The sequence below is a fragment of the Pneumocystis carinii genome (genome assembly GCF_001477545.1).
Source record: "Pneumocystis carinii B80 chromosome Unknown supercont1.1, whole genome shotgun sequence".
In the NCBI taxonomy this organism is placed as follows: Eukaryota; Fungi; Ascomycota; class Pneumocystomycetes; order Pneumocystales; family Pneumocystaceae; genus Pneumocystis; species Pneumocystis carinii.
In genome coordinates this window covers 483042-505786 of record NW_017264713.1, presented here as the reverse complement: position 1 = coordinate 505786, position 22745 = coordinate 483042, and the positions used below count along the sequence as shown (strand labels likewise).

The 22745-nt window shown below is 29.6% G+C and overlaps 11 protein-coding genes across 11 annotated transcripts; 3 read left to right on the top strand and 8 right to left on the bottom strand.

Annotated features, from left to right (window-relative positions):
* Positions 1 to 188: 188 nt before the first annotated feature.
* T552_00233 (tRNA N6-adenosine threonylcarbamoyltransferase) lies at positions 189 to 1693 on the bottom strand. Its single transcript, XM_018368851.1, has 7 exons — positions 1538 to 1693; positions 1274 to 1498; positions 1124 to 1225; positions 977 to 1073; positions 809 to 931; positions 430 to 765; positions 189 to 375 (listed from the first exon to the last, which is right to left on the bottom strand). Exons 1-7 carry the CDS (start codon positions 1593 to 1595, stop codon positions 234 to 236), a joined length of 1083 nt encoding a protein of 360 aa, XP_018227711.1. The 5' UTR covers positions 1596 to 1693; the 3' UTR covers positions 189 to 233.
* Positions 1694 to 1979: 286 nt separating this feature from the next.
* Positions 1980 to 2577, bottom strand: T552_00232 (hypothetical protein). The gene is made up of 2 exons (XM_018368850.1): positions 2400 to 2577; positions 1980 to 2323 (listed from the first exon to the last, which is right to left on the bottom strand). Exons 1-2 carry the CDS (start codon positions 2529 to 2531, stop codon positions 2024 to 2026), a joined length of 432 nt encoding a protein of 143 aa, XP_018227710.1. The 5' UTR covers positions 2532 to 2577; the 3' UTR covers positions 1980 to 2023.
* A 25-nt stretch (positions 2578 to 2602) lies between these two features.
* On the top strand, positions 2603 to 4998 carry T552_00231 (hypothetical protein). The gene is made up of 9 exons (XM_018368849.1): positions 2603 to 2705; positions 2752 to 3034; positions 3405 to 3451; positions 3497 to 3599; positions 3647 to 3747; positions 3797 to 3951; positions 3994 to 4136; positions 4178 to 4317; positions 4368 to 4998. The coding sequence occupies exons 1-9, from the start codon at positions 2649 to 2651 to the stop codon at positions 4458 to 4460; spliced, it is 1122 nt and encodes a 373-aa protein (XP_018227709.1). The 5' UTR covers positions 2603 to 2648; the 3' UTR covers positions 4461 to 4998.
* Positions 4999 to 5037: 39 nt separating this feature from the next.
* T552_00230 (hypothetical protein) lies at positions 5038 to 5940 on the bottom strand. The gene is made up of 2 exons (XM_018368848.1): positions 5678 to 5940; positions 5038 to 5573 (listed from the first exon to the last, which is right to left on the bottom strand). Exons 1-2 carry the CDS (start codon positions 5896 to 5898, stop codon positions 5084 to 5086), a joined length of 711 nt encoding a protein of 236 aa, XP_018227708.1. The 5' UTR covers positions 5899 to 5940; the 3' UTR covers positions 5038 to 5083.
* Positions 5941 to 6209: 269 nt separating this feature from the next.
* T552_00229 (hypothetical protein) lies at positions 6210 to 6848 on the bottom strand. The gene is made up of 5 exons (XM_018368847.1): positions 6763 to 6848; positions 6700 to 6713; positions 6599 to 6652; positions 6502 to 6549; positions 6210 to 6438 (listed from the first exon to the last, which is right to left on the bottom strand). The coding sequence occupies exons 1-5, from the start codon at positions 6800 to 6802 to the stop codon at positions 6256 to 6258; spliced, it is 339 nt and encodes a 112-aa protein (XP_018227707.1). The 5' UTR covers positions 6803 to 6848; the 3' UTR covers positions 6210 to 6255.
* Positions 6849 to 6975: 127 nt separating this feature from the next.
* On the top strand, positions 6976 to 7707 carry T552_00228 (hypothetical protein; the record flags this gene model as incomplete). Its single annotated transcript, XM_018368846.1, has 6 exons — positions 6976 to 7027; positions 7073 to 7111; positions 7158 to 7262; positions 7315 to 7440; positions 7488 to 7498; positions 7552 to 7707. The coding sequence occupies 6 exons, from the start codon at positions 6976 to 6978 to the stop codon at positions 7705 to 7707; spliced, it is 489 nt and encodes a 162-aa protein (XP_018227706.1).
* On the bottom strand, positions 7704 to 8500 carry T552_00227 (hypothetical protein). The gene is made up of 6 exons (XM_018368845.1): positions 8404 to 8500; positions 8252 to 8301; positions 8156 to 8203; positions 7970 to 8098; positions 7863 to 7900; positions 7704 to 7808 (listed from the first exon to the last, which is right to left on the bottom strand). The coding sequence occupies exons 1-6, from the start codon at positions 8465 to 8467 to the stop codon at positions 7748 to 7750; spliced, it is 390 nt and encodes a 129-aa protein (XP_018227705.1). The 5' UTR covers positions 8468 to 8500; the 3' UTR covers positions 7704 to 7747.
* A 355-nt stretch (positions 8501 to 8855) lies between these two features.
* Positions 8856 to 10081, top strand: T552_00226 (hypothetical protein). Its single transcript, XM_018368844.1, has 4 exons — positions 8856 to 9025; positions 9073 to 9585; positions 9633 to 9873; positions 9922 to 10081. The coding sequence occupies exons 1-4, from the start codon at positions 8898 to 8900 to the stop codon at positions 10033 to 10035; spliced, it is 996 nt and encodes a 331-aa protein (XP_018227704.1). The 5' UTR covers positions 8856 to 8897; the 3' UTR covers positions 10036 to 10081.
* A 265-nt stretch (positions 10082 to 10346) lies between these two features.
* T552_00225 (hypothetical protein) lies at positions 10347 to 11903 on the bottom strand. Its single transcript, XM_018368843.1, has 2 exons — positions 10841 to 11903; positions 10347 to 10791 (listed from the first exon to the last, which is right to left on the bottom strand). The coding sequence occupies exons 1-2, from the start codon at positions 11416 to 11418 to the stop codon at positions 10392 to 10394; spliced, it is 978 nt and encodes a 325-aa protein (XP_018227703.1). The 5' UTR covers positions 11419 to 11903; the 3' UTR covers positions 10347 to 10391.
* A 258-nt stretch (positions 11904 to 12161) lies between these two features.
* On the bottom strand, positions 12162 to 14143 carry T552_00224 (hypothetical protein). Its single transcript, XM_018368842.1, has 8 exons — positions 13771 to 14143; positions 13632 to 13724; positions 13344 to 13583; positions 13009 to 13299; positions 12627 to 12962; positions 12339 to 12584; positions 12260 to 12292; positions 12162 to 12217 (listed from the first exon to the last, which is right to left on the bottom strand). Exons 1-8 carry the CDS (start codon positions 14095 to 14097, stop codon positions 12200 to 12202), a joined length of 1584 nt encoding a protein of 527 aa, XP_018227702.1. The 5' UTR covers positions 14098 to 14143; the 3' UTR covers positions 12162 to 12199.
* A 243-nt stretch (positions 14144 to 14386) lies between these two features.
* T552_00223 (pre-mRNA-processing-splicing factor 8) lies at positions 14387 to 22634 on the bottom strand. The gene is made up of 21 exons (XM_018368841.1): positions 22410 to 22634; positions 22060 to 22198; positions 21583 to 22018; positions 20970 to 21523; positions 20476 to 20914; positions 20317 to 20429; positions 20111 to 20259; positions 19039 to 20056; positions 18596 to 18995; positions 17499 to 18541; positions 17278 to 17450; positions 17141 to 17230; positions 17066 to 17092; positions 16991 to 17023; positions 16455 to 16940; positions 16328 to 16406; positions 16012 to 16279; positions 15711 to 15967; positions 14847 to 15652; positions 14736 to 14797; positions 14387 to 14690 (listed from the first exon to the last, which is right to left on the bottom strand). The coding sequence occupies exons 1-21, from the start codon at positions 22599 to 22601 to the stop codon at positions 14432 to 14434; spliced, it is 7023 nt and encodes a 2340-aa protein (XP_018227701.1). The 5' UTR covers positions 22602 to 22634; the 3' UTR covers positions 14387 to 14431.
* Positions 22635 to 22745: the final 111 nt, after the last annotated feature.

Here is a 22745-nt window from a genome sequence, read left to right as displayed (position 1 = left end):
TTTTTTAATTTGTATATATATTTACTATTTCGTTGAACCTTAAATTGTTATCAAGTCATCTGAAAGAAAGATAAAACATTGAAAAAATCTTATAAAAATCCTTAATATTGCCCCAGTTAATATTTTAGAAAAATTTATAAATTAGTAATTTTGAAAAAAATATGAAATGATCTGGAAAAAAATGTTAAATATTCCCAAAAAGAATAAATACAATTAATAATAGAATGTTAATTTTATGACTCTCTCCATGTAACAAGTACTTCATCTGTACGAAAACGCTGTGTACATTGACTATCAGAAATAAGAGTCTGAAACCCTGTTTTATATGCTAATAATCCCGCGTGTGCAATCATTAAACCATTATCTATACAGAATCTACGAAATTATGATCATTAAGACTTGATTAATCTATTTTCAATGATTTTTTACCTCTCATCTGTAGAAAATAATTTCCCTCCTCTGCTTTGTGCCATTAAATTCATCATTTCTTGTAATCTTTCATTACAACCAACACCTCCAACAATTAAAACCTCTTTACTATCCACGTGTGCCATTGCTCTTTCCGTTATCTCAACAAGCATGGAAAATACGTTTTCTTGTAAAGAAAAACATAAGTCTTCTTTTGTATAGGGTGAATCTTTACGAAATTCTTTCGTATTTTTGTCAAAAAAATCATTTGCAATGCTTTCTATTGCACTCAAGATGCCTGAAAATGAACAATCCATTCCCTTCACTGTATAAGGTAGTTCAACTAACACTTTCCCCCTAAATAATGTATAATTTTTTTTTTTTTGAAAAAAAAACATACTTTTTTGCAAGCTTTTCAATATTATATCCTGGACTTGGATCATTGGAAATATAGATCGACCTTGCAAAGCGATCTAAACAATTTCCAACTGCAATATCTAATGTTTCTCCAAAAATACGATATCTTGTATCTATCAATATATGATAATATAATATACAACCAATTTACCTTTTTTCAGCATATGCAATCACTTGTGTATTCCCACCACTAACATATAATATTATTGGATTTATTGCTCCTGTAATTTCTCGTCCCATCTCTATATCTTATATATCATTAATTTTAAAAATATACATATATAATCTTTTTATATACGTCCAATACAATGATTTACACCAACTAAAGGTATATTATACAAAATTGACAGAGTTCTTGCTATAATAGCTACTGTTTGGAGTGGTGCACCCATTCCTGGTCCTAAAGACTTAGCCCTATCAATATATCCTCTTAATACTTATTCTATACCCTTTGTAAAGCATATACAGTCAATATCCTTCATTTTTAACCCGCTTTTTTTCATGGCCTCTTTAATTAATCTGATCGCCCATTCTCTATGATGTTTTTCTGTATGTTTTGGCAAGAACCCTTCTCCTGGAGGCGTAATATATGTATGCCGGAGATTAATAATCATTTCTGCTGGTCCTTTCAACGGATGTTTTATGATTCCAACACCCATCTTGTTTGCAGACCCTTATTTATAAGATATATATGTTGATATATGAAACTTACCTTCTAATCCAAGAGCAAACATGTCTTTTCCATCTGATATCCCATAATCTGCGCTCATAGAGGCTGTATGAGCTGAAATACCGGGATATATGCGTATTATATGCGTATTATATGCGTTATGTATGCGGTTCTGCACAGGATCCAACGGTGATAATATACACTGTCAATACCAATTACATTCAGCTTATACATAATTATACATATTTCTATAAAATAGAGGATCTATTTGTATATAAAGAAATCTATTTATTCATAATTGAGCGTAGTCAGGCATAAATAGGACAATTGATAATACATGAGCACATATATAGATATATATATATATAGAATATAGCGCATATAATACGCATATATAACGATTATATTATACATATATGACTTTTATTTATGTATTGTATGGTCGTTATATGCGTATACTTTCCCGATTAGTAATATGGGAATTTTATCCTATAAATACCTCCTCCCCCCTCGAAAATGAGCTATTTACTACCAAACCTTGCATTGTTGAAGCATTTCTAAAACATTGTTATAAATGCTTCGTTGTCCCTCTAAATCATCAGTCCAATCCAATCCAAAGCCAACTAGAACCATCCGGTTCTCTTTAACAGAATTACGGAGAATATAACTTGCTACTTGACAGGCAAGCATTTGTGCAAAATCAGCTCGTGGAAGATGACTTGCTCCTAAAAGAAATTTTGCCGAGAGATGTGGTAGAGGTAATTGATCTTGCTGTGCTGCTGAGGTTTCATCAAAAAATGGAATTGCTTGGTTTAAATCGACAGAAATCTGGTAATAGCTTAGTATAGGGTCTTGATTATTGCATGATTATTGCATGAAATTGGGCAAAATCTCTAAAACATACCCATTCAGAGACACTACCTCGCATAGTAGCAATAATAAAAATACAATCAAGAAATCCTTGAATATAAAGTTGAAGAGGTTTATATGGAGTGATAGTGCGTGTTATTATCTTAGGAGTAAAACATGGATTCATTAAAAATAGAGAGAATTATGTTTATATTTTAAGAATTATGAGATTTCGAGAAATCAGGGTGTGGTTAATCATCGAACATCAAAGGAATAAATAAGGGGGAAAAAGATGGAATATTAGATGAGTAGATCTAAATATTATAATACAATTTATTGCCCTGTTTGTAATAGACCATCTGTGAGTTTTTTCGAAGAAAATGGTTGAAATATTGATAAATTTATAGAAAAACTTATACGAATTGAATGTTCACCTAGATCAAGACCATTTTGATGTGGCTGAAAAGCAAAAAGAAACAGTTAAATCATGGTTAAAGAAAAGAGTTGATGAAGCAAAACAATTAGCATCGATTGTAGTTACTCAACATTATTTTCATAAGGAATTCGAATTAAATGAAAATCATGTAGAAACACAAGTTACGAAAAAACATTGGCAAATTGATGAAAATGTACCATGTTTTTTCGAATCATGCCATAAAATTCTTGTTTCCAAGGGAGAACGTGTTAATTGTATGTATTTCTATGATAAACAAGTAAGATTAATATAATGATTCTCATAATATATATTATTATATGCATGAATATGATTTTATGCTATTTTAAGACTTTAATGATATATTTGTATGAGGAAAAGGGAATATTTGTGAGAAATAGTTATTACATATATCTAGACCTAGTAGTATGAATATAATTATTCATATATCTATCTCTAGATAAAAAGAGGTCATATGTGTGGAGATATTTGGTTGAAAATATTGATTAGGTTTATAAATATAGAGTTGTATTGATATAGATGTTTTTTTTTTTTTTTAAAAAATGAACCTTATCAGAATCATTATTTAGCTATCTTTTTTATAGAATGACTAATAATATTTTAAAGGCAAAAAATGCGGGAAATTGTTTTGCAATATTCACACATCCTATCAAGTAGATATAAAGAAATTATGCATTTTTATTATAACATTTTATTAGATTAAACTTTCTCAAGATGCTCAACATGATCCTGATCATGGTGTATGGTCTCGTGTTTGCAAATATTGTTATGAAGAAAGAGAAGGATATATGGATACGAATGGTAGTATTAAATATTACATGTTTTAAATTATAATTCTTATATATTAGGGCCTGTTATAGACTATTTTCCAGAATTTAAACACTTTCGTGCTCAAGCAGTAGACAAAATTAATCTACATGCTAATCGACTTGAAAAAAGGGTTTCAAAAGTAATTTTTTCTCTTTCTAGAATTATTTAATAATGTTTGTTTAAATTAGCTCTTTGAGCTTCTTATATTGGATTCAAAAAATGAAGCTACTACAAATTCTTTTTATAAATTGGTCAATTCTTTTAAATCACGAAAAAAGGCTTTAGAACAAACCATTGTTTCATGGGAAGATGATGTTTCCGTTACACATTGTCCAATTTGCAAGTAATATATTTTTTTAATTTTTTATAATCTTAATTCGTTTAGACGTTCTTTTAATTATACTGATAAAAAACACCACTGTAGATTATGTGGAAAGATAATATGTGCTAATTCGAAAACACAATGTTCTTCAATCGTTCAATTAAATATGAAATCTCGATGTTTAAATGCTTTTAATTCAAAAATAGGTATATCGTCTCTATATATTTTCATCATTATTTATATTTAGTGCATGAAAATTCAACGAATGCTTCAGTTTATTCAGATTTGTCCATACGTATATGTAAAAATTGTAGACATATTGCTTTTTCTAGAAAAGAGTTTTCCGATTGTCTTTCAAAATCTCATCCATTGGTTACTTTGTATAAAGTTGGTTTCCCGTCCTTTTTCTTTAATTAATCTTAATAAATTTTTTATAGGAATTATCCACACTTAGGCATAAGATTGAAATATTATTTTCTGATTTTAAATCTCAATTGAATGAATTAAAGAAAGTCCTTAATAATAGTTAACTTTAATACTAATAAAAAATTAGAGAAAATATAGACCAAAAACGAATTGATGAAATTGCATTGATTCGTGAAAAAATATTAGAAACATTCTCTCAATATGATAAATTGTCAAAGAATATTTCTCAATTAACAACAAAATCTTTAGCTATGAAAAATCTTCAAATAGAAATTCATTCGGAGGCAAAACGTTTCCTTCAACAGCATATGTTTTCATTGCAATTCGTTCCAAATTTAAAGAAAAAATGCGATAATAATACAAACAAAATAATACATTTCCCGGAGTTAAATGAAAAGAAATTTTTAGAACTACAGATTCTTGAAGAACAACGTCATCAAGTTCAAAACTGGATTAAAGATGCAAGTAAACGTAGAAAGTATGATGAAGTTGGTGCATTACTCGATAATATAAATATGCTTTCTCTTGAAATTGAAAAAATACAAACACAAGCTCATGAATTTTCGTCTTCTTTTGAACATGAAACGTATTCATAATTTGAAAATAATTGCTTTTTTTTTTGCTTAATAAATAGATAGATAAATATGTTATTTATACATATGATAACTGATGGAAAATTTCGTCGATCTAAAATTTCGGTAAAGGTGTCACAATATATATAATAATCTTAAACTTCTTCTGTCTGTGTTCCAATTGTTCTCATAATAGATTCATCTAAATCAATATCTAATTCTGGATCCATAATTCCTTGTTCAAAATCTTGAGGAACTAATGATATAATTTTTAAAGTAGATTCCATATTATTCAATGGTGTCGATAATAATGCCGTATTAGTCATTTGCTGTTCAAGAATTCGAGCACTAGGCTTTCGAGGTTTTTTACGTTGTACACGTTGTTTAGTCATAGGTCGATTTTGATGATAAATAGTCGGATCTTCTGGATAAAGACGATGATTATGTTCATCAACTACTTTAGTTATTTTCCATAATTCCGATTGACTTAATCCTGCTCGAACAAGCCATGGACAATTAGTTCTTTTAGTCGTTTGTTTACGTTGACGATGAGGTATTGTTGGATCTGATACCATAACTGGATCTACTGTTATTTCACTCGGTAGATTTCGTGTATTTCGATATTTTCCTCCATGAACACATTGCCTATATTAATATAAGGAAAATTGCTTATATTTAATATATATATATATATATATTATATATTTATAAATAATAATATTTATAAATATATAATAATATAAGCATACCATCTATATGTTATTCGATTAGAAGCTCGAACTGATACTGCAAATCCTTTAAATTTTGCATAGGCATCTAACATAGCACGAATATCTTCTGGTGATGCATAATGAACTCCTACTTGTGGTTGTGGAATTAAATTTTGTGAATCAACCGGATGAATTGTATAATGAACATTACTTAAATTATTATCGACAACCGTTGATGATGTGCTGTCCGTAGACTCCATTAATTTTTATTCTAAAACGAATTTTACGAAAGAACACCCGCTTGTTAAAAAAAAATATTTTTAATCGGCACCGACGAGATTATATTTAATAATATTATGATAAGATTCTTTTTACTATTTAAGGACGAGGGAATTAGGGTTATATCTTTGATATCTCAGATAATTCTTAAGTTAATTATAAAAAGAATCGATATATAATTTTAAAATGAAGTATAAAATGAGGTATAAAATGAATAAATATTGATAAATATTGATATAATATTGATATAATATTGATTTATATTGATATAATATTGATTTATATTGATTTATATTAATATATATATATATTGATAGATATAGAAAATTATTGGAAATTTATTTTTTAAGTCGAATCTGTGTTTTTAATACTCTTTTTACAATTTTTTGTTCTTCAATAAGAAATGCACGCATAATTCGATCTCTAACACATCTAGAACAACGTGAACCACCATATGATCTTGATACTGATTTTTTAGTTTTTGATAAACGAGAATAAACACGAGGTCTAGCAGCAGGAACCTAAAAGTAGAATCAAATATTAATTAATTATTTTTTATATTTTTTTTTTCGAAAAAAACTAACTCCTTGTAAAGCATGATAACAGTCACCACAACGTGGAGATTTTCCTTTCTAATGAAAGAATTTTAAAAATAAACATAAAAACAGATTTAGAGAATACCTTTTTCACATATAAATATCTTAATTTATTTCCTGGTGTTCTAATCACACGGACCTAAAAATATAAGGAGGAAAATATATAAAAATCTTATATATACATACTTTATTCGAAAGAGCTATTTGATTGATAAGTTTACAAAAGAATATATTATAAAAGATACTTACTGTTATAAGATAATCTACGACGATATGTTAGTCGTTGCATTTTTTTTATATTTTTATATTTTTTTAAAGCTTGTTGATAATCCGTACGACTATTAAAAAAGGTCAAACCTAATCATATCTTTATAATATATACCCTATATTAATTTATATAATAGGTCAGGTCTATATTTAAAAGGTTTTCGATATTTTTTTAAAAAAAATATAGAAAAAGCAATGGATGCATCAACAGAATCACAAGATGTTATGGATATTGAAGAAACACGAGGTATATATCTTTAATATTTTTATATTATTATATAATTTTTTATAGATCCAGTCATACGTAAGGGTCGAGGTTTTATGACACAAGGTAAAGATATTTTTTTTTTATATGAAGAAAACAATTAATATATTAGATGAAACAATGTTTTTGAACGGTGAAAATATGGAAGGAGAAGCTATTCAATATGACAATGAAGAATCTAGTGCATTGACAAAATCAGGAATGCGTGCTATACGATGTAAGATTAAATATTGGAAGATTTATATATATATATATTAAATAAATATTAGCAATTGAAGGATGGATTTTATTGGTAACGGGATTGCATGAAGAAACATCAGAAGAAGATCTTCAAGATAGATTTTCGGAATATGGAGATATCAAAAATTTACATTTAAATTTGGATCGAAGGACAGGTGAACATTTTTAAGGGTATTTTAGGGTTAGAATTGATAAGAAATAGGTTATGTTAAGGTTTAATATATTGATAAAAGTGTTAAAAAATGGTATTGATATATAGGGTTTAGGGATATGCATTGATTGAATATTCAAATTTATCAGAGGCTAAAGAAGCCGTTGAAAAATGTAATGGAACGGAATTATTAGAATCTAAATTATCGGTTGATTTTGCATTTGTTGAACCCGCTTGGAATATGTCGGTACAGAGAGATGCACGAAATTAAAATCGAAAATATTTATTCATACATAAAATTAATTTCAAATTCAATTTTCAATAGCAATACATTCAATTTCAACGTCTACACTTCTCGGTAATTCACGAACCCTATATTTCATGAGTTTTTTTTTTTATTCAAAAAAATCTTTAATGGTTAAATACGCAACACAACATCGTGCTGGACGATGAGAACCGAATATCTATTACATTATTAATTCACTAATTATTCATTTCTCGTCTATATATATATATATATATATATATATTACTTTTTCATATGTCTCATTGAATTCTTTAAAATGGCACATATCACTAAGAAAAACGGTTACTTTGATCACCTTCTCAAGGCTTGAATTTCCCGCCTCTAGAACATGACGAAGATTATCTAAACAAGCTTTCTGGAATATATTAAAACAATTATTCAATATTTATTATTAAGGAAATGCTAAATATACCGTTTGTTCCTTAATACTGGTCGTTACTAAGCAACCATTTGCTAGCGCCTAATAAATTTATATCACTAATGAAAATTCATAATAAACAATATTTACTGGCAATTGTCCTGAACAAAATATCAGTCCATTTGCCTTTATGGCTTGAGCTATACATTTATATTAGTTTTCAGTCAATTTTAACCAAATTTTTGAGAAAAAAAAAAAACGTATTTATTTATCAATATTCTAATATCTTTTAATAAACATACAGTATGGTCCAATAGGTGGTGGTGCTTGTTCACTATTAACAATTTCTAGTGTTTTTCCTGTCATCTTTATTAATTTAACTTAAAAAATTTTAACGTTTAATTAATTTCCATGGTAACTGTTGGTATGACAACGATATTCAATATGACGTCAACGTTTAAATTTTAAAATATTTATTTATCTTTTTTTTTTTGTTGGATTATTTTTATATAAATAAGGAGAGTTCTGGCAAGAATATTGAGTAATTAAGTGAATATTTATATGAAAAAGGCTTTTAGGGTATGTAACGTTTTTTTTCCAAGTTTAACGGTTTAAAACTGAGTGAGTTAGGAAATATTAGAAATTGTGGTTTTTTTCGGCCAAAAAAAGGGGTTTTTGGGAAATATAAGGTATTATTAGAAAGAGCGTATAAGGTTTAATTGGTTTTGGTCTTTAAATTTTTTTTTTTCACCTATTAACGGCTGAAAAAAGTGATTTTGAATATATATAACTGGGGATGACAAAAAAAGCATGTAAAAGACATAATCAAGTTGATTTAACACGCCCATTTTGTTATTATTGTGAGAGAGATTTTGATGATCTTAAAGTTTTGACAGCGCATCAGCGAGCAAAACATTTTAAATGGTATTTTTTTTTCAAGAATTTTTCAAAGATCTAGTATAATAAAGCAGCGCAAGATGCTCTAGAAAGCTCAATACAGCATCAGGACTTGCGATTCATGTTGTTCAGGTACATAAAGAAACGATCAGTACAGTTGAAAATGCCATTCCAGGAAGGGATTCTATTGAAATTGAAATATATGGAATGGAAGGAATACCGGAAAATGTTATACATTCACATTATAACCGTTTAATGTCAGAAGTTCAGCGTCATGAAACAGTTCCTCCATTAGAGTCAAAAAGACAGAAAATAGAAACATATGTTGATGCAGCAGATATTCAAGCTAGATTAGCAGCTCATAAAGCAGCAATGCAACAGCAGAAACAAAATTCACATAATAATTCTGAGAATGTAATTGATCCTAAACCTCATATATCATCACCATCGGGAGAATCATCTCAAACGACGACAGCAGATTTACCACCTCCATCACTTAATCCTTGCGTTTATGGAATTCCGCCTCAATATCAAAATTTTTATCAAAAAAATTCATCTTCAATACCAAGTAATACATATTATCCAATGTTGAAAAGTATTCATATTTATATTTTCATAATAATTTTGTTTCTAGACAAAATCATACAGTACCGAATATGCTTCAACCATTTATTAATACTCAAACATCAAATACTGCATGTTTAGCAAATGGCTTTGAGGAGATGAGTGCTTTATCGAATCCTGATAAATCTTTTGCTTCTATTGATTCATTAGCTACAAATACCTCTAGTCCAAATGCTTCATCTATAAAAAAAACATCTACTCCACTTAAATCTAATCAAATATTAGTTTATAATGACAATGAAATGTCTCCTGTAAGCCATGGTATATACTATAATAATTAATTAATTAATACCTATTAGGAAGAAAAAAAAGCATCTTTGCCTCAATATAAATATGAATTTCTAGATGAAGGTGTAGAAACAATTGACACAAAAAAAATTGCTCCGTTATTGGTAAACCTATCATGTAATTAATATTAGGTATCATTTAAATAAGAATTTAAATGTTTTTATATATGTCAATAATACATTTGTTAAAGAATTATTTCTATACAAAAAATTGATGAACTTATTAAGTATTATAAAATAATTTTTTTAAGCTCAATATCTAAACAAGATTCTATTCATATCATAAAATAAAAGTGTATTATTTTTTTTTAATATAAACTACAAGAAAAAATATAATAAATCATTGAATTCTTTTTTTCTAAAGCTGTCTCAATATTTCCAATTGTATTTTTTATTAACAGTTATTTTTGAACCTACACTTGCATTCTTTTTGCTTTTATACAAAGATATATTATTACAACACCCTATAGTTATTTTCATGATTAAAAACTTGATTGATGCAAAAATATGGATTGAGTTACAAGGGAGTCTTTGTTAGGGCTTAATTTAGTTTTATTTGCGTGATGAAGTTCAAATTGTTGATATTGCAAAATGTCAAATAAAAGTCCCTCTTGAGCTTTGTTACTCTGATGATAGTAGGAAGAATCTAGAGAATATTGAGTATTTTCTTGCAAAACACTATTATATAAGGGCATATTATAAGGCCGCATAGATGAAGACGCAGAAACTGGATGATTATAAAAGGTTGGATAATACTCGAAGAGATGAGAATGAAGTACTTTTTGCATGTCTGGTGAAGATGCCATTTGTAAATTAAAATTATTAATAGACGATTGAGACATATTAATATTTTCTTGTGGGTGATAGGATAATTGTGTAGGACTAAATATAAATTAAATGTTTATCAAAAAACAATAACAATAATTCTTACTGTTGATATAATAAATTATTGTCTGTGCTTAATTTAATAAATTGATTAAAACCATTTTTTTTCGAGAAAGCATTATAATGTCTATAGTTTTTTAGTCTATTAGATGCATCGGCCCCATTTTTCAATACAGCTCTATTCAATGTCCAATAACTTCCCTTTCCCGGCTCATTAATAGGTCTTGGTATTCGTATAAAATTTCTATTTAAACTAAGATTATGCCGAATACTGTTCTTCCACCCTTGATTGGGTGTTTCTTTAAAATATGGAAAATTATCTATACACCATTTATACAATTCTGATAATGTCATTTTCTGGGATGATGAGGTTGCAATTGCATAAGTAATTAATTGTGCATATGAATATGGCTTTCCTTGTATCCCTGTAGTAATTTGCAATGAATTTAACGTATCTACTGACGGTAATACAGCTTTTCCCCCATTTCCATCTTCTAATGATTTTTTTATCACCATATTTTTAGGTGCAGTTCTTAATTGACCTTGATATGAAAGAATTTCAGATCTTTCACCTGAGCAACTACTCAATGGAAAATAATTATTCAAAGTATCTAAATCATACATTTCTTCATTTGCTGTCTATTTTACCTATACTTTATCCCTAATATTTAAGATTTCTTTCGTTTTACAAAAAGCTCTACTAATACATCTGTTTCAGCCCGCAAATCAATAGAACTAGATATTTTATTAGATATATATTTATATTTAAATATATATTCCAGTAGTCCTTTGTTTTTATTAACCCTGATAACAAGTTTACAATAGAAGACTTAGAAGCGGATATTTCGCTATCTATTGACTCCTAACCTGTAAAGACACCTTTAAACTCCTTGAATCCACGAAATATCATCTCTTCAGATTTAAGTCTCTCCTGATCCCCTTTAACTCCTCCTGATCCCCTCACTATACGTCCCTTTATCTACATGTTTTTCCCACTTTAAATACCCAATTTTACAATATAGCCATTGATTAGAGCTTCCTCGCAATATACCCCCTTTTCCATGTTTTATTTTGTGGTATGAACTGGTCAATTGCCTATGAACTATTGTATATTCTCATAAATAAAGTATACTTATAGTTGACATAAAAACAACTAAATAGAAAATAGTAAACACATAATACGGTTAGTTAAGCAAGCTAAAATGCAGATTTGCGAATTAATCTTTGTAAAAAGACTAAATTGAAATGACTCCATTAACCAGTAAGGGGCTAAGTGAAAAAAGTATGGTTGCTGTGATTTAGGGTTAAGAAGTGTTCATAGAGAATAAAAGTATGTAAATATCATTCTTGAGAAAATACAAGAAGATTTTTTGATTCGAAACCTTTAATTTATATTGCAAAAGATTTATTTCCTATAAAAAACCTTAAATTATTAGTTTAGATAGCTTTTTCATAAAAAACATACCTTTTTAAATTGAAAACTTAAATGTAAAACTCCCTTATTTATATTAAAAATTGCTTTTATAATAAAAGAAGTAAAAAACCTTATCAAAAGAACTTCTAAATCCTCTTTCTCGTTTAGCGCTATAATCCCAATCTCTATCAATAATACGAAAGGCAATATCCTCATAAGGAGGGCCTGCCATAAACCGAATTAAACATGTTTCATCTTCAGATAATAAGCCTTGACCAGAATTCTTTTTTCTATTTCTTTCAATTCTATAAGTAGGAGCTTTTGTTTTATCAATAAGATCAGGATAGAAAATATTAAACTTATATCCTTGAATAACCTTGCAAAATAAGAAATAAGAATTTAATATAAATATAATTACTTTTGGAGGTGGATTATTTGCATCATAATGCACTTGATTATATCTGTTCCAATCATATCCAGTTTGTACACGATTAAAAAATTTAGGTTTTCGAGGCCTATAAGTATCTGCCCAACTAGGTGTTGTCTGAATGATTTCTTCTTCAACGTTAAACAATTCTTCATCATCATTTTCCCCCTTTGAGGCTTCTCGTTCATATAAAACATTTGTTATCGCTGAAAATGAATTATCCGTAATATCATCAATATTTTGTGAATTCTTTGAAACAGGTGTCTCATTCTTAACCATTTTAATAGGAACAAAACCAGAACGTAATATCCGATCTCGATCAGATACCTTGATAATATTTAATTTTTTTATTTAAAAATTGAATTATTCATACTAATTGATCTTGATAAGCTAATTCATGAATTCGAAATGACTTTTTGTCCTCATATTCTAGTGTAGATAAAGGTTCTGGGTCCATTGTTTCTTGACAAATATCCGGTAATTCAGTCACCTGTGCAATAAAAGTTTTGCCATCATTTATAAAACAATAATTCGGATCTAATATTTTTTTATTATAAATATTTTTAAGTGCTTCTCTATCCATCCTTCCTTCATGTAATTGTTGATTTTTTAATGCTTCTCTTCGTTGATTAAGAATTTTTTTATGTAATTCTTTCAATATAATCTAATATATTAAATAAAATTACATAATTCAAAAATAATTTATACCCTTGATTTCCAAACAATTAGACATTCTTTCATTTTTTCCCAATAATCCACATCGATAAGCGTTTCTCCTTGAAGTTTCTCATTGATTTGAGCCTCTAATGTTTCCAGCTCTTCCTTAGTCTTTCCTTTTAACAGATTATCTACTTGTGTTTCAATTGTTCGTGATAATCGAAATTCTCCATTATCTTGTCCTTTCGACTTTAATTTAAATATTTGATCTCGCCTAATCACATCGATAGACTTTTTCATTAATATTCTTAATATTAATATTAATCAAGGATTTCCCACCCTCCAAAATGATATATTTTCTTCTTCTGTCTCCCATTTTAAATACTGATCTATTTCTTTTTCCAGTTCTTCTAAAGCCTCTATATTTAATGTCTATTTTTACTTTTTAAAACACATTTTTTCACTTTTTCCTCCTTACTTCTAGGAAAACTACGGGATCTTGTAATACAACTTCTGCATGTTGAGGTTGTTCTTCGCAAAAATCTTCTGTTTTATCAATAATTCTTAAATGAACCGCTAAAATATCAACCGGTGTTTCACGACCATGTTTAACACGTAATTCTGCCCTTTTCTTTGCTTGAGAAAGTATAAACTCTCCTTCCTTTGACTGCCATTCAAGAATCTTGTTATAATCTTCTGTTAACGGCCCATAGGGCATACGTTTAATACGGCCTAATGACTTAATCCGCTTATTATTCGACTGACTTGTTCTTGGAGATCTAGATCTTGACCGATGTTCTTTCATAGCATCTCTAAAAGTATATTATTTTCTTTAAATTTATGATTTAATCCTCTGATTATATTAATACTATTTTATATGACGATTTCTTCGATCTTCCGTTAAAAAAAACATGTTATTATTTTTAGATAAAAGAGGTTTTATCATATATCCTCCTTAATCCTGGCCCTTCCATGACCCATCATTGTAATAGATGATTATGTTTTGCAGTTTTTTGGGTCTAAATATTGATTTATTTTTTAAAATTTCTATTTGAAAATATTAAAACATATAATAATCAGATTATTAAAAATATAGATGTTAATAAGGACCAAACATATTGTATGATTAAATGTAATACTTAGGCAAATACATCAATACGATCACCTAATAGTGTATCTTCACTTTCTAATTGCATCATTGAAGAAAAATGAGTTGTCCTATGTTGAGGACTATAAAAAGGAATAGGGACATCTAATTTCATATGATAAGCCATTTTATCTGAAAAGTTTGCACCATTAAATGAATAATTCCATATATCATCTTCGGGCACAAGAAAAAAACCTACGATTCGGTCTGAGAGTAATAATTGGCATTTCTCAGCCATAGTAGGTACCCATCTTGTGTTTAAATTAGTAAAAATCGGAATAAGAATAAATACAAACCCTTGAGGATTGCCACTTGTCATATCTTTATTTTTTGCGCCAAACTCATATCCAGATGGTGTCTATATTATTTATTATTAAATTTTATCGATAAATAGATAAGAAAATTACCAAGCAATATGCGGCTAAAGAAACAGAGCCAGGTGTAAAACTTACAGTCATTGTAATTGTTTTAGAATCCCATTCTTTATGTTCAGCCATGATCCTTGAATGTATGGTTAAGTCATTAGGTGATAAATGTGGCATTTCATGAGATTGCGTATGAACCCAACCTAGAGGTTCTAAATCATCAAGAAGAAGTTCATGTTTTGGAAGTTTATGTGGTAATTGAACGCCTGCATTGCTCCCTAGTTGAGGGACAATAGCAATACACTTTATTTCTTTAACTTCAGCATTATCTGAAGGAGAAGAACCATATAAGAAGCCAGCAACTTGAGTATATAAGTCTGATATGATTATAAATCTTTTTAAAATATTCATAGGTATAATATATGTATATTGTCCTTGATCCTGAATATCATCTGAAGATATATATATACGATTTGTTCTTAAATGAAGATTAGTTGTTGATATAGCACGTGTTCTCCATTCCGTCTTTGATGAAAAGGTTTGGGCTTCATAATTTGACGTATTAACAACAATGATCTCATCACCATGAATGTTTGTTGTTTTCGTAGTTCTTGCTGTTAATTGACTTTGTTCTTGCTGAGATTTTTCGATTTCCGTGATTTGTTGTCTTTGTATTGATGGCGCGGTTATTTCCATACCTAATATAATATCTCTAACCTCGGAAGATGTAAGACTTGCCACATTAACATTATTTTTCTTTCCATAATCGCCCAATATCAAATCTCTTAGAGCTAACTCAACATCTATCCATTGCTGATCTGTTAATGTAGGCCATATTTTATGAGATTCTATAAATTATTATTATTAGATTCTATTTAACAAGAGAAGAAAAAAGAAAAAAAATACCTGTAATAATTTCTTTTGATGGACGAAGAATCATTTTAGTTTTATCCATATTCACATGAAGTGCTCTAAGAATTAAAACTAATCTTGAGAATGCAGTATAAGATGATATTGTTTGAAGCCAGTCATCATAAAGGTTCATTAAAACCATTTGAGGACCTGTAGCCTTTAAAATCATATCACCCAATTTTTCTACTTTTAAAGCTGCTTGAAAGGGAAGTTGAAGTTCGCTTCCTTTTACAATAATATTTGGAAAATCACTGATTTCATTAATTAATAGCAAAAATTAAATCAAATTACGTACAGTAAATGAACCTCTAAAGGATCAAGCATACCCTTACGTGTAACGACAATTTGCTTCGGTTGTTCTTCGACTGGGAGCGATCTAATTAGTGCAGCAACTTCTTCTGCTGTTTTCCATTTTGCCAATTGCCCAAGACGTTTTTGTCCAGCCCATACTGATGTATGGATAATTTTCAGAAATAATTGACCTGACCTAGGATTAAAAATAAATATTGCACCATTAATCGGTTTTGTTGTTAAATTTCCTTCGAATGTTTTATGAATTGTTACTTTGTAAATTAAGTATATATTTAGAAATAAATTAATCAATTTATTACCTCGATATACATTAGTGTCATCTACAAACCAAATAATTTGATTGCTAAAAAGTTCAGAATAATTTTGAGAATTCAGATACTATTAAAGATATTAGATAATAAACTCTTAAGAATGTAAAAATCATACAGGCTCAGTAGGTTCAGAAGAATAAAGTTGAAGACCTTTTCGAATACGTTCTCTTAAAACATAAAGAGCAGGATTAACTTTCATAATTTTTGCCATGGCTTGCTGAATTAATGGTTTTAAACCGGGGAAAAAGTTGCCATATGCACTGTGCAAATTATAAGCTAAATCAACACCTATCATCAACCCTGTAGGAGAAGGATATATTGACTGAGAATCTGTGGTGTAATCCAAAAATTTTGCCCTAGTATATCGTTCTATATCATGAGAATCGAAATCTCCAAAACGAAGCTGTATATCGAGCCAAAATTTATTCGTAGTTGTTCCATCAAGCACATCTTTGCTATCATTGAGTAAAGATGGTCTAGAAACATTCCATTTATAAGTAGCAAATAATAAAATATCTGCACATGAACTATTCATTTTATACGATTTTCTAGGATGAATTGTTTCTTTTTGAACCGTTTCTATTTGAAGAGTTTCAAGTTCCTAATTTTTTTTTTTAATTTTAAAATTTAGAATAAAAATCAATTGATTACCTGATCAAAAACTTGACATAAATCAATAACAATCTAGGATTTTTAAGCTAAATCAGTTGTCAAATCAATACATACGCTTTCATGAATTTTTTGCCATAAATGCTTTCAAAAATATTAATTACATAAATCTATAACTTTTATAAAACTTACAGAACGAAAAATTTGAATTAAAGAAATTTTCAAAGTAGGAATTTTGCCATGCATATAAATACCGGTTAAATCAAGTTGTACCTGAAATCCCTGAAAAAAAAAATAAATAGTTATAATGTGAATATATGTATACATACAACATAAACGTTTGCTCGATTTATTGTAGGAGACCACCATAAAGTAAACCGACGGTTCGGAATTTGATTTAATCCAGATCTTTGAGCATTGGTTAATTTTTTATATTTCATTGACTCTTCAAATCCAGAAGCTTTTTCCCAAAACAATCCTTCCCATGAGGGAAATCCAGTGGCTATTTTAGATATTTAGTAAATAACTTATTATGAAAAAAATAATATACCTTTAAACATAGTATGTTCTAAAATACCTTCAACTCCTCCTAGTGCTTGAATAACATCTGTTCGATAATTATTTAATTGCCATAATTTTCCATCATGTCGTTGACTCGTCCACCAAAATGGGTTATTTTTAAGTAATTGGTATTGCTTAAAATCTGTTCTAACCCTCCATCCTTTATCATAACTTAAAGTATGTCTATCTTTTTGAAACAATGTATTTATCCTAGGAATACCTTTGTCCCATGAATCTTCTAGATCTTCTAATGTTAAACGCCTATTTTGCTGAATTGCTTCCTGTCTCTTCATTGCATATTCAGACCATACTCTTTGAGAATCTATAAATTCGGATTCCCAAGTAATGATATACCTATAAAGAGCAGGAATCATCTGATCTTCTTCATGAGACATGCCTGATCTAAAATGAGTAATTCCTGCTTCTGTTTGTTTTGACCATCTAAGATCACTTTGAGGGATTAAAATATGACCCATAGAAAGCATTCCAAGACCACCAAGTTCTTTAGGAGAATAAAAAACAGCTGGTGGAAATCTCGATGGCATTTTTGAATTTAATCCAATCTTTACTCGAGTTTGAATCTTAGTTTCGCACTTTACTAATAAATCTAGGAGTTCAGGAGTGGATACAACTGCTTCACGGTAATATGTAAGAAGAGCAATTAATGCAGTATTCCATTTATTCGTTATTTTTGTGAATGTTGTTGATCCTGATGACATTAAAATTTGACGTATGCGATTATTAAATTTCGCCATATCGTCTTTTGTCACACGAAGAAATGCTTGAGCAGTGCGTTCTTTTGTTTGTTCGTTCACTAAATTCCAAACACCATCCTTCAGTGTAAATTCTTCTGTTGCACTTCTTATTTTAGGTAATATTCTAACTTCAAAACCACACATTGAAAAAAGTAAGTTAGGATTATCTTTACTATAAACACCAACAAATGAATCGCTCCATTCAATTGTTGTTAAAGATCTAGGAATATGATTTTTAACATCCCAAAATACAGCTCTAGCGAGATGAACATCATGTCTAAAAATAAATGAGTAAATTATTTTTTTTTTTTCAATAAAATGATGATAAAACCTCATTAATCTCATGCGACAATCCCTAGGCCAGACACGTTTATTATTAAAACCTACGATACTTTCATTATTCGGATCAGGTTGTTCAGTTAAAAATCTTTGAATTAAATCACGGGCTTCGTCTGCAGTAAATCTAAAAAATATATGTATTTTATCGATATAACGTGAATACAATCGTATGGGATGTACGACTTCGGTTGCAACATCACGATATTGCAAAAAATCATTAGGCATTTGAGGAGGACCAGCCATTTCACTCGCGCGATGTAAGCCTAAGATTAAAAGATCAATGATTAATCCATAGTATTGAAATACGAATGATGAAAACTGAAGCCCACGAATTAATCCGTATAAATTAATATGATTCATATCTTTGTATGTAAGATTGATGTTATTTTTTCCTATTCCTGATTAAAAATTTTATAAATTATAAAGTGGAATTACCAGATATATAATCAGCAATATTTGAATCAACAACTAATCGTAATAAACGATTTAATAATGTAATATCAATTTTTTCATAAACTCTACTTAATGAAGTTTCTAATATAACGTTACATTGCCCTTGATCCGTTTCCCAAACTTCTGACAAGTTATTAATTCCTTGACACCACTTATAGACCAATAAAGGAGGTGGCTCGGAATCTGAAGGTTTAATCCATGATGGAAATAAATGTCTTCTGTCCGCTTCATACCATAAATATTGATCTAAATATGCATCTGTGATTTTTTCCATAGGTTCTACATCATACACAGGTATCAAATATGAATATTGATCCATGAATTCGATACCACATTCTTTAAATGCTCTTTGTGTCAATAAAAACCTTTTACAACGTGAAAGGCATTCATGAGGATTATCGTAGGCTTGCTCGATTAATACCAATTCCTCTCTCTGATTTTGATTTAAACGACCCTTAACGCTATATGCCTCTTTTAATCTTTCCAATGCAAGAACCAAGAGTTTCGTATCATGTTTATATGATAAAGGAGGAAATGGAATAGGACTGAATTTTCTACTTTCTAACCAATGAACCGTAGCAGTATAAATGGCAACCGCTTCTTCCGCTGTAACATAAGGTCCATCTTTCAGATAGTTATGTTGTCTTTCTTGTTCTGCTTTTAACCATAATCTCGTTAAACGTCCAAGGTTCTTTTTTGCAACAGTTTTATCAACCGTAGCACCTCTTCGAATACGTTCCCGATTATAATGAGCAACAGAGATCCACCAATCCGCTTTTGCCTTAACATATCTTAAAATAATCTGTTCAATTGGTGCAGGTAATCCAGGAACCCTCCAAGGAATATTGGCTTTAAAACATCTCCATGCTTCTGATAAATGTTGTAAAATGGTTTTTGATTTATTCGCTTTGATTCCTTGAGGCATTTGATCAAGAATGTTATGCATAACTGCTGCACGCAATTCCAAATCAAAATGTGATTCTACACGTTGTTTTGTTATCTAAATTTATTAGCTTGCAGGAAAAAAAGGAAGAAAGATAGGATTAGATTATACCGTTTTTGCGATTCCTTTTGAATGACGTCCTTCGAATTGTCGAGCAAGAAGATTTCCGAGCCATCTTTCAAGTAAAGGTACAATACCTCTCATGAAAAAAAGCCAAACTCTCCATGATGGTGCCCAAAATCCACATCCAGGTCCTTTGCCTAAATTTTAATGTTTTAATTTATCCATATTTAAGAAAAGAATGAGAAAGCCTTTACCTACTGGGCCTGTATTAAATCGATAATATATCAGATGTTTCAAATCTTTACAGGTTCGAATTTGACGCATAAGTCTATACTTGTAACGATACATACCCGTTAATTGACCAATGCTAAGGCGAATATTAGTATTCGTTTTAAATGAAAATCTTGAAATACTGATTAAAGCAGTAATGAATTCCATCTGCAAGTTGAAATGCATCGATATTTCCAAGACGATATTGAACATGAGAATCTACGAGTAATTTCATAAGCCGTAAAATTTCACGCATTAAGTGAAATGCATTTCCGAATCTAGATTTTTTCCTTTCTTTGGTTGTTAAAGTTTTTACCGGCTTCAGATTAAAATTCATATCTAAATGTAGGTAATTCAAATTTTTACGATGAATCAAAAGGTTTAACATATTATAGCCTTGACGAATAACTTGAAGCCCTGCTTCGACCCAGTCAATCGTTGTTATTTGGAAGAATTTTGTATTCTTCAATTGTCGAAATAAATCCTTTTTTAAATGAGATTTTGGTGGTTTTGTATGAAGCACATTTAAAACATAATTTTTTAACAATTTTTGATACGATACTCGAACCTTAACAGGTTGTCCTAAGAAAGTATAGTTAAATTTATCAAATCTTCATCATTAATATATACTCCTTACCCGGAGGACAATATTCCAAGTACCATTGTTTCACTAATGGAACATCTTCTGCTCTAACCATTCTTCCAGTTCTTTTATTAAATGGATGTGGCGCCCACCAAAGTGCAATAGCCATAGACGTATTTTCCGTATACAATGGAACATCATTAAGAAAAGATTCTACATTTTCCGGCAATCTAAATATGTCCACTTCTTCCCCTTGAAAAATATTATCTTCATGTAATCCTATCGGCAAGGATTCAACAAATGACCTCATAGAAATAGGATTAATAATTGGATCATAATAAAATGTCGGTAAATCCGGATCTTCTGTACGAATATAGGTCGTCGATGGTTCATGATATATCGATAACCTGACCGATCTGGGATACGAATTATACAAGTATGGAAATGCTACTTTATATTCTGTACGTATTTGATGTCTTATAATTAATTTATATATGTCATTAAACTCGTTCCAATCCTCATCCACGTCTAGGGTATCTTTATGTAATGGTTCAAATTTGGGACCTCCTGGGATCGCCATATTTAAACTTTTCGACGTAATCCACGAACTATAAATATCATTCGTTAACCTTTTTTTCTTTTTTTTTTTTTTTTCTTATATTCTTACTTGAGATTAAAAAGATAAAAGTAATTTTGATCCGTTAAATCTGACAAAAGCTGATGTGCTAATCGATATAATGTAGACATTTGTGCTAAATTCAAATTCCATCGTTTATATGTCGGTCCATTAACATGAACCGTATCAAGTAATGCTTTATGCTCATAAAACCATTCATTCACTGCTCCATCTTCCTTTGGATCTAATTCCATCTGAATAGCCTCAAGAGGCTCTACATCCGCTATATTTTCTCCATAATCAATAACCGGTTCTTCATCATCAAATGGTGGTAATCTTAACCGTTTAAAATGGCGTCGATCCCTCTTTTCTCGTCTCATCATAATCCACATCGTACCCCATTGCGCAATAAAATGTGGCTCAATTACCCTCGGAATTTCATTAACAAACGTAATTGCACCCGTAATATGATATAATACAGGTACATCTATAAAATTCATTATTTTTTCCTCTTATTAAAATTCCTACATTTTATCTCCATCCATGGCATTGGCATATTCTCCATAAGCTTTAATACTGCATGTGGCATATATTTTAAAGCCCCAAGATATGAACGCTTATCGTGACGAAACTTTTTACTACTCATATCCCCATGATCTTTAATAATCTACGATAAGATAAGATAAAGTCGATAAGATAAGATAAGATTAGATCGATAAGATAAGATCGATAAGATCATATCGATAAGATAAGATAAAAATCCCCAATGAAATATCAAAAAGAGGAGTAATTTAGGCATATATGCGTTATATTTCTGACTATATGCGCTTCAAATTCATTCCCCTACAAATCATTCCTCTTAAAACTCTTATTCATACCTTTCTTAAATGCTCTGCTGGTAGTTCTGCTTTTTGTGTTTCAATATATCCTAACTTTTTTTTCTCTTCAAAGCGATGTTTTTGACTTTGTTTCCATTTACGCGCTTTTTCATCAAGTTGAACTTGAATAGGATCTTTTATCTTTATTTCCATCCCATTAATGGGGCCTCTAAAGCCAGGTGGAAGTGACATTTTTGATGGAAAAAAGTGAGAGAGAGAAGAAGAAGAGAAACGAGATTTAAGACGTTGTTATAGCGACGTGTTGCCATAGGAACGCGTTGTCATGGGAATTGTTGCCGTAGTAACGTGTTGTTATAGTAACGCGTTGTCATGACT

Bases quoted from the DNA above. Each gene is read 5' to 3' on its own strand.
- T552_00233 (XM_018368851.1), bottom strand. From the start codon at position 1,595: ATGAGCGCAGATTATGGGATATCAGATGGAAAAGACATGTTTGCTCTT. The intron at 1,226-1,273 runs GTATAGAATAAG...CTAAGTCTTTAG, and splicing joins CTGTATATGCTTTACAAAGG to GACCAGGAATGGGTGCACCA. The intron at 766-808 runs GTATGTTTTTTT...TACATTATTTAG, and splicing joins ATTGAAAAGCTTGCAAAAAA to GGGGAAAGTGTTAGTTGAAC.
- T552_00232 (XM_018368850.1), bottom strand. From the start codon at position 2,531: ATGAATCCATGTTTTACTCCTAAGATAATAACACGCACTATCACTCCA. The intron at 2,324-2,399 runs GTATGTTTTAGA...AGCTATTACCAG, and splicing joins GAGGTAGTGTCTCTGAATGG to ATTTCTGTCGATTTAAACCA.
- T552_00231 (XM_018368849.1), top strand. From the start codon at position 2,649: ATGAGTAGATCTAAATATTATAATACAATTTATTGCCCTGTTTGTAAT. The intron at 3,600-3,646 runs GTAGTATTAAAT...CTTATATATTAG, and splicing joins AGGATATATGGATACGAATG to GGCCTGTTATAGACTATTTT. The intron at 4,318-4,367 runs GTTGGTTTCCCG...AATTTTTTATAG, and splicing joins CATTGGTTACTTTGTATAAA to GAATTATCCACACTTAGGCA.
- T552_00230 (XM_018368848.1), bottom strand. From the start codon at position 5,898: ATGGAGTCTACGGACAGCACATCATCAACGGTTGTCGATAATAATTTA. The intron at 5,574-5,677 runs GTATGCTTATAT...ATATTAATATAG, and splicing joins AATCGAATAACATATAGATG to GCAATGTGTTCATGGAGGAA.
- T552_00229 (XM_018368847.1), bottom strand. From the start codon at position 6,802: ATGCAACGACTAACATATCGTCGTAGATTATCTTATAACA. The intron at 6,550-6,598 runs GTATTCTCTAAA...TTCTTTCATTAG, and splicing joins GATATTTATATGTGAAAAAG to AAAGGAAAATCTCCACGTTG. The intron at 6,439-6,501 runs GTTAGTTTTTTT...TTCTACTTTTAG, and splicing joins GTTATCATGCTTTACAAGGA to GTTCCTGCTGCTAGACCTCG.
- T552_00227 (XM_018368845.1), bottom strand. From the start codon at position 8,467: ATGACAGGAAAAACACTAGAAATTGTTAATAGTGAACAAGCACCACCA. The intron at 8,099-8,155 runs GTATATTTAGCA...AATATATTCCAG, and splicing joins CCAGTATTAAGGAACAAACG to AAAGCTTGTTTAGATAATCT. The intron at 7,809-7,862 runs GTATTTAACCAT...CATGAAATATAG, and splicing joins CCAGCACGATGTTGTGTTGC to GGTTCGTGAATTACCGAGAA.
- T552_00226 (XM_018368844.1), top strand. From the start codon at position 8,898: ATGACAAAAAAAGCATGTAAAAGACATAATCAAGTTGATTTAACACGC. The intron at 9,586-9,632 runs GTTGAAAAGTAT...TTTTGTTTCTAG, and splicing joins AGTAATACATATTATCCAAT to ACAAAATCATACAGTACCGA. The intron at 9,874-9,921 runs GTAAGCCATGGT...AATACCTATTAG, and splicing joins ATGACAATGAAATGTCTCCT to GAAGAAAAAAAAGCATCTTT.
- T552_00225 (XM_018368843.1), bottom strand. From the start codon at position 11,418: ATGTATGATTTAGATACTTTGAATAATTATTTTCCATTGAGTAGTTGC. The intron at 10,792-10,840 runs GTAAGAATTATT...ATTTATATTTAG, and splicing joins AATAATTTATTATATCAACA to TCCTACACAATTATCCTATC.
- T552_00224 (XM_018368842.1), bottom strand. From the start codon at position 14,097: ATGAAAGAACATCGGTCAAGATCTAGATCTCCAAGAACAAGTCAGTCG. The intron at 12,963-13,008 runs GTATGAATAATT...AATATTATCAAG, and splicing joins TAGCTTATCAAGATCAATTA to GTATCTGATCGAGATCGGAT. The intron at 12,585-12,626 runs GTAATTATATTT...TTATTTTGCAAG, and splicing joins CAAATAATCCACCTCCAAAA to GTTATTCAAGGATATAAGTT.
- T552_00223 (XM_018368841.1), bottom strand. From the start codon at position 22,601: ATGTCACTTCCACCTGGCTTTAGAGGCCCCATTAATGGGATGGAAATA. The intron at 22,019-22,059 runs GTAGGAATTTTA...TGAATTTTATAG, and splicing joins GCCATGGATGGAGATAAAAT to ATGTACCTGTATTATATCAT. The intron at 17,024-17,065 runs GTATGTATTGAT...TAAAAATCCTAG, and splicing joins GGCAAAAAATTCATGAAAGC to ATTGTTATTGATTTATGTCA.